The sequence below is a fragment of the Buceros rhinoceros genome, unplaced genomic scaffold (genome assembly GCF_000710305.1).
Source record: "Buceros rhinoceros silvestris isolate BGI_N320 unplaced genomic scaffold, ASM71030v1 scaffold153, whole genome shotgun sequence".
Classification (NCBI taxonomy): Eukaryota; Metazoa; Chordata; class Aves; order Bucerotiformes; family Bucerotidae; genus Buceros; species Buceros rhinoceros.
Window position 1 is genome coordinate 74,491 of NW_010402788.1, and position 12,001 is coordinate 86,491.

General features: G+C 40.4%; 1 protein-coding gene across 1 annotated transcript in view; it reads right to left on the minus strand.

Moving 5' to 3' along the window:
- Window positions 1–11,192, minus strand: part of FGGY (FGGY carbohydrate kinase domain containing) — a gene marked incomplete at its 5' end in the record, with an annotated part of 85,361 nt that extends 74,169 nt beyond the window's left edge. The window contains one exon of the mRNA XM_010132728.1: window positions 11,077–11,192. Coding sequence (XP_010131030.1) covers window positions 11,077–11,192 — 116 coding nt within the window. The remainder of the gene's footprint in view (window positions 1–11,076) is intronic.
- Between the last annotated feature and the right edge of the window lie 809 nt (window positions 11,193–12,001).

Below are 12,001 nucleotides of genomic sequence, written 5' to 3' on the forward strand. Positions count from 1 at the left end.
TCTTTCTGTCATCATGGAAGTTGCCTCCCCACCCCCACAAGAGTGAGTAAGTAGGTGTGGAATGGGCAGAGCCTTGACTGAGCTGCATGGGTAGAGACCTCGAAAGGGAATTACAATTCTCATGGTTTATTCTTCACTGAAAAACTAGAAAACTCAGCTAAACATCAGTGTGCTTAGACTCTGGAGGTATACAGCTATTAAATGATTAAGCAAAAAACACAAAAAGCGACTAAAGAGGAGCCACAATTAAAAAGTAAAGCATTTAAAACAGATTGTACTCTGGTACTAGCTGAGAGACTGAACAGATTCTCACTTGAGCAAAACACGGTGGCTTTAGAAGCTAAGGGACAGCTGCTTACAGAAATAACGGTATTCCAGAGCTACAAACCAGCAACTCAATGGCAGGTGCTGCCCCCCTTACATCCTACCTGTCAGGGGAGAGAAGCTGTCGGGGAGGGAGGACGGGAAATGAGAGCCGCCGGCACACAGAGACGGGCAGTGAGAGTATTACAGAAGGCTGCATAAAAGAGGCAGTGAAAGGACTGAGTCTTCTCAAGGCTCCTGCCAAAGTAAATGTATCGAGTCCTTTGTTTACAGTAGTCTCCTGTGCAAGTCATTTACCTTCGCTATAACGACTTCCAAAATTAGACCTAACCAAACAAACCCTTAATGGCCGAAGCTGGCGGACTTTCTGTTTCACATGCACGCAGCTGTTCCATCAAGGCAAGGCCTTCATCCACAACCGTTTCATTCCCTACAAGACAGACTATTTCTACCTATTTTTTCCCCTATAAAGCAGTGAGTTTACAAAAGGAAAAAGCTGTCTGAATCTCTTCCTCCTCTTTTATCCTTCTTCGAAGACTAACGTTAGAATTTGCTATGATCAGGTTTTCTTCAAAGAATTTATGTGATACCAACGACCCTCTACCATTTTACGCAGTTACCAGAGCAACCAGCTATTTACTGGATGCAACACACAAGGCAGACAATACATCTTCAGTCAACTTCAGCAACCAAAATTCACTGCACTGGCTTACTAATATTTCACAGCACTAGGTACTTGAGAACACAGACCTTTTTCAAGCCAACAAAAGCAGAGCGCAGCAGGAGCCCAGCTGCCTCAGCTGTGATATACTCACTGAGATCAGCTTTTCATCTATCATGCAGAACGTGGCTGCATCTCATATGCGCTTACATTGGGCTGTATTAGTGTGTAAAAATACAAAAGGAAGAAAATCAAAAGGAGATGTCCCTTTTCTTTACTAACTTGACACAAGCAAACTTGAACTTGGATATATCAATCCTTGCTGAAATCCCAGCCACTTCAGAGAGAAACCCAACCAGAGGGGACAGCCTGTCTCCATTTTATAGCTGGCCCCAGACTGGAGAAGCTAAATGCTCTTTAACTTAACAGACAATACACAGAACAGATACCTTGTTAAATAAGTGATATATAGCATCCAGTGAAGACGTTATCTAGTTAAACAAAACTGTGCTCCATAAGCATCAAAGGAAATAGGACCTTAGTTAAAAGAAGCACTGTCTACCCAAGCAGATCTCATAATAAACAATGTAAGAGCTTTTCCCCGCCTCGATGATTTGTTGGTTACAAAGCTCGTAGACGATCTCCAGCATTTGTGCTTTATCATAATCCTCACATGCCAAAAGTCTCGGATATGCAAGGAATCTGAATAAATAGTATTATAACTTTTCTGATACTTCACCCCGGCCCTATCTCACATAAAACCAGTACCAAATATCCCTCTCATTTAACATACGACGCTCACATTTAACTGAGGGACGTATGGCTGACTGTTCTACAATTTTTAACACAGCTGATTAGCAAAAAAAGTGCTAAGATCAGAAGGAAGCAGGATAATGATGTGAACTTTAAAATTATAATATTATTTTTTTCTTAGATCTGAATGCACGGTGGTTAACTGGTCTCAGAAACAGCCAGATTTTGAGGTTTTTTTAACCTCGAAATACCCTCCATAAAATTTCCTGTTTGGCAGTTAAAAACTTCAGAATTTTCATTCAGGAAAACCAAAACAAATTGCACTTTATAGGCCAGTTTATTTAGAAGTGAGAAAAACCAGTTTGTTAAACAAAATCACTTTGGCTTTCTTTAGTTCAAGAGTAATCTCTGTCCATGTGAGCTGCCACAGTAGCTTGAGGCAAATCTCCTTTAGGACCTACCCATCCCACTCTCACATACAGCTTATGCCTTTGGCTGAACTACATCTCAACTACCCAACGTGCCATTACTTCAGGCAGACGTATTAGGTTGCTAAATACTGGCGAAAGCGAGCAGCCTATGTGCAGGCAGATCCTGAGTCACGAAGCTGAAACGTAAATTGGTCTGGAGACCATAGGTGCCTACTTCAACAAAAACAACTGCCTCCTCATCCAAATGAAAGAGAGCTACTTCGGATATAAAGGATACACTTTCCTGATTAAAGGTCAAAAGAAAAAGAAAAAAGCATTCTTCATCACTGGATCATTGGGCATGTACACTGACAGCGGCGACTGCGATTTCACTCCTAGACTTCAGTGAAACGGTGCAGAATGAGCATCTCCTGTAACGCGTGGTTCACGACTCACCACGCTGACGTGCGTGTGGATACACAGTACATATCTGGAGTCTCACTAAGTAACTAGATGCAATGTATAATGCCACTCGGCTATGTGATTTTGCAGGTTTGCTTGCAAACGGTAATTTCAATAGGCTGATTATTTAGATTTCTGGCACTTTACGGTACAATATTCCTAACAGTCTCTCTAAATACAACGATAACAATGTAGATGATGTGACTACTGCTGCACTTTCAGAGTTGCAAGTAATCCGACTTTGCTTTGGTACAGCACATCACGAAGATTGTACAGGTAATTTAGCTTGTATTTAATTACAAATTATTACTTATTATTTTTTATTACCGGATGCTTTTTAATAATTCACATGATAGCAACTCCTCTTTGAAGAAATAATTTTCAGAACCGTTTCAAAACTGAAAGAAATAACAGACCAAAAATAACTCAATCAGTTCCTGACAGGATGCTTTCCGCTAAGCTGATACCTGCACGATCTTATTCCCCACCACGTTCACACAGTATCCAGTCTAATACCCATACTGAGAAGATACTGATGCTTTATAAAGGGTTCAGAAATGAGTCAGGACAGCAGTTACAAGGGTTGAGAAGTATGACAGTTCACATAAGAGCTTTGGTGAAAAACCTCCAGCAGCTCAGTCTTTTCCCTTAACGTAGGGAATGTACGTAGGGAATGTAATCTTAACGTAGAAAATGTAAGTTTGTGCAGGTCAGGCATGTCACCACAGTCTGCCAGACAGGAGTAGGAAGTTAAAGTTCAGATGAAAAATAAAGTGTACTCTTTAATTCATTAATATTTGAGAAATGACAGCAACTAAGTCAACAACGTTCATGTCTGAAGTAGACTCTCCATCACAGGAAATTATAAGATCAAGATTGACTCTAAGATACACTTTAAACTACTTAAACATTAATTTTAGGGAGTCCAACAGCTTCTGACTTGGAGGAAGTTGGCAAATTGTTTGAAACAGTCCTTCGGGTTTTGTGAATCCTGACTCATAAAGCAGACATCACTGTATTAAAAGCTATCTCAGCATGAGGCTTAAGCAAAGAAAAGAAGATGAAGAACAAATCAGGAGCAGACAGAGGAAGATTCAGGTAGAAGGAAGAAATAAATGACCCAGAACTATTCTGAGAAATACTTCTTCTTCTTTTCTTTTTTTTTTTTTAGATTTGTATGAAAAAGAGAAAGGAGGATAATATTTGAGAAAATTAAATATTAAACAATCACAACAGGTTTTAAGTCTGCTCAAAGCTTCTCCTCTGACTTGTAAAAACAAAACTTAGAAGAAAAAGCTCTCTGTTTTTATTCTAAAAAGAGAGAAATTTAAGAAGTCCAAATGTAGCTGGAGTAGAAGAAAACATTATTTCCCCGGCAAACAGAGCCTGAGACCAGAACCCTAGAATTGGACAGTGGCAATATTTTTTATTATTATTTTTTGAAAGCTCTAAGCTTTTACTATTCATTGCCTCAGCTACGACTGAGCCTGAGGATGAAAGAACACCACGCAATACTCCTCACTTGTTGCAGCAGGAAGGAGAAATGGAAAGGTTCCATCTGCCAGCAGGACTCAAGCTGATGATAAGCCGGGTGAATGATGATTCCTTTCCTTACAGTGGAAGAGGAATGGAAAATGTCACACAGGAAACACCGTGAAAAAACCTGAGCTAGTGGAGTTTAGCCCAGCCTAGTAAAGAACAGTTGCTGGGAAGAGGAAGAACTGGAGGAATTGGCTGACACGACACTCACGAAATTCAAGAAATGGAACAGCAAAGTTTTACACGAGGTGGAAGGAGCCCAGGCACCAGCACAGGCTGGGGGCTGACTGTCTGGAAAGCAGCTTGGTAAAAAAGGACCGTAAGGTCTGGTGGACACCATGCTGAACATGAGCCAGTGATGGGTTCTTGCAGCACAGGCAGCCAACAATCTCCTGGGCTCTGTTAGGCAGAGTACCACCAGCAGGCCAAGGGAGCTAGGGATCCTTGCTTCTTGCTCAATAGGCCACTTCTAGAGTGCTGTGTTTTATACTGGGCTCCCAGAACAAGAGAAACATGGACATACTGGAGCAAGTCCAGGGAAGACTGCAAAAGATGACAGAGGCATGTCATACAAGGAGAGAACGAGAGAACTGAGAATTTAAGTCCAGCAAAGAGAAAGGTTGGAGGAAGGAGCAGATCTCACCAACATGTATACAAATATCTGATGGGAGGAAGTAAAGATGATGGAGCAAGACTCTTCTCAGTGGCCAACAGTCGCAGTACATGCAGCAACACACCCAAACTGAAATACAGGAAAGTACACTGAAACAAAGGAAATAATGTTTTTATTAGGGAAAAGTGGTCAAGTGGAACTGGTTGCCCAGGTAGGTTTTGGAGTCTCCTTCCTCGAAAATACTCAAAACACAACTGGACACATGAGCAATCTGCTGTAGATGACCCTGCTTTGAGCAGAGAGAGCTGGACTAGATAATTCCATCAGTTCCTTCTAACCTCAACCATTCATGTGATTCAGTGAAAAAATCTTTCTAACTTCTTACTGCTCAATCATATATTATGAAACAATGCCACAAGCTTTGAGGAAGGAGACCCTGAAACCTCTTTGTGCTGTGCCAGTTTCAGCTACTTTACAGTTGCTACAGCTCTTGGACAGACCAAAATGACAGGAAGCCAGAAAAATGTTAGCATATCTGGAACATTCTTCAGCTGTGAATTCCACGGATTTTGATGGCATGTAAGTGTAAGTACCCTCTGATTCATCCTTTAATTTTGTTTGAAACTGTAACGTGTTGCAATTTGTTGAGGATATCAAAAGACCAAAGAAAGATGGATAAAGGAACCCCATACTTAAAAGAATCCTTTTACTTATTGTTCTCTACCATGTGCAAAGTCTGGTGTTTGAAGCTCATTGTTACAATCAAGCTTTATGAAGAACTAGCAGCCACAAACTGACCTGAAAAAAAAAAATGTCATCCATTTCTCTCAGCTTTCAAGAAAATCCTTCATATACACTGGAGCATCTGGCATCAAAGGCCTTGGAAGAGAGAGAAAACTGGCAGCACAAACTGACCTGAAAAAAAAAAATGTCATCCATTTCTCTCAGCTTTCAAGAAAATCCTTCATATACACTGGAGCATCTGGCATCAAAGGCCTTGGAAGAGAGAGAAAACTGGCAGAACTAATGGATTGACCACTCCCAGCACAGCTGCCACAGCAGAAGTCAATATTGACTGTATCCTCCCACCCTGGACTGAATCTTCCATTTTCAGCCCAAATGGAAATAAATGAGTGGAATTTCCAAGTACTAAAACTGGCTACTTCTGACAAGACACAAAAGCTAAGCAGACTCTGTTTAAGTGTAACAGCAGAGGTAATACAACAGCATTATCTTCATCAGCTTTCTATGTGGAAGTAGATGCTGCCAGATCCAGGAATATAACCATTCATAGAACAACGCGCCCATGAATAAACAGCCTGCTGCTTTGTCTCTTGTTTGAATTCTTAAGGAACACAGAGCTGCACCTACATTGGAAAACCCAGCATATTGTAAAGAAACTCTGATCTCCGTATTATCCAATCATAGAAGAGTTTAAGGGAAAAAAATCTAAATAATTTTAAGAAAGAGCTTATCATTCTGTGAACAGGAGTGTTGATGACAGTTGTCTGCAACACCCTATCTGCTGATACCACAATCTGTCCATCCAAGAGTTATTTTCATTAGCATACTAATTTCAAGCACTCAAAGTTCAAGGCAAGCACTGAATGTCCATAAACTTGTGAGATTTAAACAATCCAAATACTTTTCTCAGTTTTGCCTCAGATGTTCATAAAGATCCATCCTACTTAAGAGTTGTCTATTTATTCACTTTTGAGGATGTGGCTGTACATTCCTAGTGAAGAAAAGCTGGGCAATGGTTTATGAAAAACTGACCATGCTGAAGATCTGTATTTCCAAGTATGAAATCTTACTAGTAAAAAAAAAATATTTCATTAAAATCAGTGTGCTGCTCCATCACAGACAGAAGAAGGTGACAAACTGCCCTTTACACAGGCAGTATTTTAGCTACACATGGTGTACTAGACTGGTAAAACCTATTCTGCAGTACCTGCAATGCTCTCTCAGACAAAGGCACCATCTCCAATCAGAAAAAGACCTGGTATAAAATATTACCATTCAATAAAAAAATCATTATTTGGTCCCTTAAGTAGCCCCTGAAGTAGAGGGCTGTGGTAAAAATTTATCAAGCATTTTCCTCCAAATGGAATACACGCTTCAGTACTCTGAGAGGTCTACAGTACATGAAATTTTAACGGAATTCTTAATGTCTTTCTAGGTTTTATAATACCACAAAGAGATACTCATTTTGTGCTTTCACCACAGCAGATAAATGCTAATGCCTGTAGTACACGACGATCTCGAGTGTTTTTGAATACAAACCATCTTCTACTCTCTTGGTGGGCAAATTAATGGGATCAATAAATTTTGTCATCTCTCCAGATAAGGCTCTTTACCTCCACAGATGTGATCAGTAAATTCACAGCGTACAGAAGGGACCACAAACAACTTGCTATGTGGATTCTCTGCAAGGTTAGCCTGCTGTGAGAGATGTAAAATGTCAAAGTCTGGGAATTTTCAGATGTGACCCCACGCCTTGATGTGGGAAAGGTTTGTGGAAGATCCTAAAGGTCAAATGTGAGGGTCTCCCTTATCAACAAGGCTGTATGTTAATTTAAACTGAAACCAAGAGAAGCGTACTACCTGGAATCAGAGTGATTACAGTAAAGATATTGGTAAAGGGCAAGACATTTCAAAAGTGATGTTTAAAAGTGTATTTATCAGAATAAATATATACATTAAAAAAAGTTGTTCTCAGGTATTTTCCATAAATATTCCCAGTGTCATAAAAGCTAAAGCTACTTCAGAAAAGCCTAGTCATAACTATTCATATGTAGTTCCCTCTGATACGAAACAGCAATAATTTCACTAGAGATTAAAAAAAAACACATAGCTTTTCTGCCTATTTTAAACTGGTAAACTTTGTATTTACTTTTGTTATAGTAAGAAAATTTTGCTACTTTTATCTTGTGACATTTTGCTTTGTTTAGAAAGAAATGGTAATTTAGAGCCTGCTAATCTTTTAGGAGAGGTATGTGAGAAAAATACTACTATCTCTCTTTAGAAGAGGAACGTGCAGGCATTGAAATACATCCTGGTATTTGAGCTAAACAAACCTTGAGCAGACATACACGGACTTGGACAAGTTTGAGAACAGAAAAGGAAATTCCACTAGAATTACTTCACACTTGTTAGGTTTTTGGTTTTATTTTCATTTTAGGAGGAGTTTTTGACCGTGTACGATCTCCCTTCGACCTATTCCTACCCAGGTTATCTGGTGGGTTTGAGTTCCTTAATCTGCGAGCCAGCCATGTCTTCTGCTTCAAATTCTTTCCTGTCAGCCGTAGCACACTATGGTGTGCCTGCTGGAAGCACACGCTCTGACTCTTTTTCCATATGAGTTACTGAAAGAAGTTGCCGTCCTTCTGTGTAATGAGCTGAAGCGACCGGCAGCTGAGCCTGGTCACTTATGGGACAGCACCCTGGAGCAGTATTATAAGCACAGCTGCGCGTGAGTTTGTGCAAGGTGTGATCCTGTGTTTGTTGTGCAGCATCTGTGGGCTCCTGGGATGGCGTCTAGGGAGGAGTTGGTAAGAAGGTAGTAAGGACTCTGACTATACAAGACTATTCCAGCCGCAGTTTGACCAGTGCTGCTCAAGCGACTAAATGGCACTTTCCTGGTGGGTAGATCTACACTGTTGTGATAAGTTAAGGAACACTGAGCTTATCAAAAGTGCTTTTCCCAAGTCCAACAACACTGAACACTCACTCACACAAGCAAACCCCCAAACCTTCATTGGACCAACATTACCATTCCCATCTTCCCATGTACAGGACGCTGATAAGATCAGTGGTGGCACAAAGCAAAGCCCTTTCACAGCACACAACACACAAGTCAGACCTCAGCACTGCTGAGCAGCTTCTGGACAGAGAGGGATTTGCTTTTTGTCGGTGTCTTTTTTTCTCCTTCTGAAGCTAAACACTGAAGAGACTCCAACAGGCGCAGTTTAGAAGATAAACCCAAAGGAATGAAGAAGTAGCCAGCCTGGAGAAAAGGAGGCTGAGGGGAGACCTTATTGCTCTCTACAGCTACCTGAAAGGAGGTCGTATAGAGGTGGGGGTCAGTCTCTTCTCCCTTGTAAGACGTGACGGAATGAGAGGAAATGGCCTTAAGTTGCACCAGGGGAGATCTAGGTTAGGTATCAGGAAAAACTGCTTTACAGAGAGGGTTGTGCAGCATTGGAACAGGCTGCCCAGGGAGGTGGTGGAGTCCCCATCCCTGGAAGTGTTTAAAAGCCGTGTGGATTTGGTGTTGAGGGACGTGGTTTAGGGACCCTGGCAGTGCAGGGTGAACGGTTGGACTCGATGATCTTAAAGGTATCTTCCAACCAGATGGTTCTGCGATTCTGCGATCTGGCTTCGTACAGAGCACTCCTTATTCCCTCTTCATAGACTAAGGAATGAAGGTCACTGTCGCGCTTTTTTGGGATTTTATCATGCAGCTAAACATAATGAATGTAACACCTTCCTTTTTAGAAAGCGCAAGGTTAGACAAGTGGTAAGCACATATTGTACCTGAGGCCAGGCTTCAGCATTCTTATGCAAAACAAAAAGTGTCTTATCCTTTGGATACACCTCAAGGTAATCAGCCCAAGAATCTGAAAATCAAAGGATTTCTCAAGGTGAGTAAAAGGACGTGCTCATTAGAAGCTTCTAGCCTACAGGTTGGTGCAACTGTGGAGGTCAGATGCTGCTTCTCCAACTCCAGCCGAGACACACCCAGGTATCTTATGGTTCATTTCCTGAACCATATGCCATCGCCCAGGGAACTAGACACCCTCCCCATTAACTTGGGAAAACATTTTTGTCTTGCAAGAATTGCCTATCAACAGAAGTTAACTTACTGATCTGTTTTGTAAACATTGTGTTTTAACAAAAATGTAAGCCCAATAGTGGAAGTTAATGATTTTTGTCTAAATGTTGAGCCATATATAGATTAGTTTTATGAGGCTTCCATCACAACCAAAGGCCTCTTTATTAATGGCTACTTTATCATTTAAAACATGTATGTTTAGTTACTTAAAACTGCAAATAGCTTTGCACTGTCCTTGAAGTGCATTGCATAAATATTGTATTAAAGCCTTAGCTTACAATTCATAAATAATTTATTTTGAAAATACTCTTCTGTGAGACCACCAGCTGCCAAGATGTTCAATTTTCTGATAAAAAACATGTATTTATTGCAAGTCTCATTTTAACTTGTTGAAGATCTGCTAAAAGCCACATGTGATAGATGTTATAAGAACTGTTTTCAAACTAAAACCTCAGGAAGCTAAAAGCCTAATTCTCCTAGTGGGTTTTATACTTTTGCATAAGCAGTTTCAGTTGCAAGGGAGAAAGCTGAAATCTATTCAAGGAAGCTTTCAAGTACAATTGTCTGATAACCTGAAAATGACTTACAGTATACGATGATCAGTAAAGTTTATAGATGTCATTACACTTCATTTCACTATGGTCCTCCCTACACTATTTCCATTTCGTGTTGCTGCATTTAAACTGCTGTACAAACTTGTTCAAAGTGCTAGACATTAAAAAAAAAATCAAAGGAAATTTCAGATAATTAACTTTGATGAATGAGCATATTTTAATTCATGTCTGGTAATATTCTTGTTAATGACATGTCTGCTTAGGACATCCATTAAAAGTCCATTAACTTAACAGGGAAAGTCTAATAAAGTTATCCTGGAAATTTTCTGGTATATTAACATTATGGACGTTTAATGAATATCTGCTGTAGGAATTGCTATTAGCAAGGCTAACATTCTAATTAAACTTAGGCTCTAAGAGAGTGAAAAAAACAGTATGAAGATAATAACAAGCAGAAGTAGCACTTTTTTTGAAAATTACTGTAAGGGAGATTGGAACAGGTCATAAAACCTTAGTAACAGTTATAAATGACTCTACATTGAGGCTCTTTCTTGCAGCCTGCCATCCAATACACCCATATCGGGAGCTTCCTTCACATCATCAGTCGCTGAGGCTCCCATTTACTTCTCTGCTGTTGAGGCTGAGCAGTACCAAAAGGCTGGCAAGGCCTTTCAGAAGGGTTGAAGATAGACAGTTTAACCACAGTTTTTCATGACAATACATAGTAAAAAGCGTACTTAGGAAAGCTGCTACCTGTGGGCACCCAGCCTTGCTATCCACCCACCCAAAGCTTCATTAAGCCCTGCTATGTTTCTGCTGACATTCATAATAATGCAACAAAAGATCTTTTTATATGCTTCTATCTTTTTATATATACACGTACATTTCTTTTTACATGTATAAAACAACACAACCCCCTCATATACCTATTTTTTCATACTTATCCTTCACCAAATCTTCCAAACCAATCATCTGCCAGAAACTGTCATCCCAGCCTCCATCTGAAGTGTACGTCCACTTGCACACCACTGTACAGAGGGACCTAGAAAAGAGACGATACAGACACAGAATCGGGAAAATGAACACATTTGGTTTAAAATTTGTGACTACAAGGAAGTTTGTGCAAAATCACCTCTTCATTCACTGGTCAACAATTGCAAGCCTAACATTAAAAAAAATTGGTTACTGTTTAGAGTGCACGTCTTGAGATAGCTTAAAAGGACCTTATGTTTAAGATTCTTCTGTGCTGAAACACCTCCTGATCTGGCCACTTCATGGCATAAATCAGTCAAATAACAGGCCACGCATATGCCCAGAAGACAACATGGCATGAGCATAACAGCTCTTCAGCAAGCAGCTCCGAGAGATTCCTGCTTCTCCAGGCTGTTCCTAAATAGCAATGCCGTGCACACAGTACGTCCTTAGGAAAACTTCCTATTACTCATGTTCAAGCTGAACTACAATTTACAGGAGATTATGCGTGCCCTGATAACTAGGTTAAATGGCACTGCCATAATATCCGCAGATACAAAATGCCTTTATCAGGTGAACGTGTTCAAGCACAATCACATCCAACTAGCAGAGGTTCTGCATAGCATGTATGCATGTACCACTGCCATTAGGTCTGTATTTCAGCACAAGCTGATGACAATTTGGTGACATGCTGAAACAGCATTAGCCATGAGGCAGCTGAGTGCAACATTATGTTCTTGTTTCAAGACCCATTCCTGGTAAGCTGCTGCTGAACTTCACTGTGGTCGTACGGCATCACCCAGGCAGATGACAGGAGCAGAATACAGACAAAGAGCACTTGCAGAAATGTCTATCAAGGCAAACAATCTTTTTCTCCTA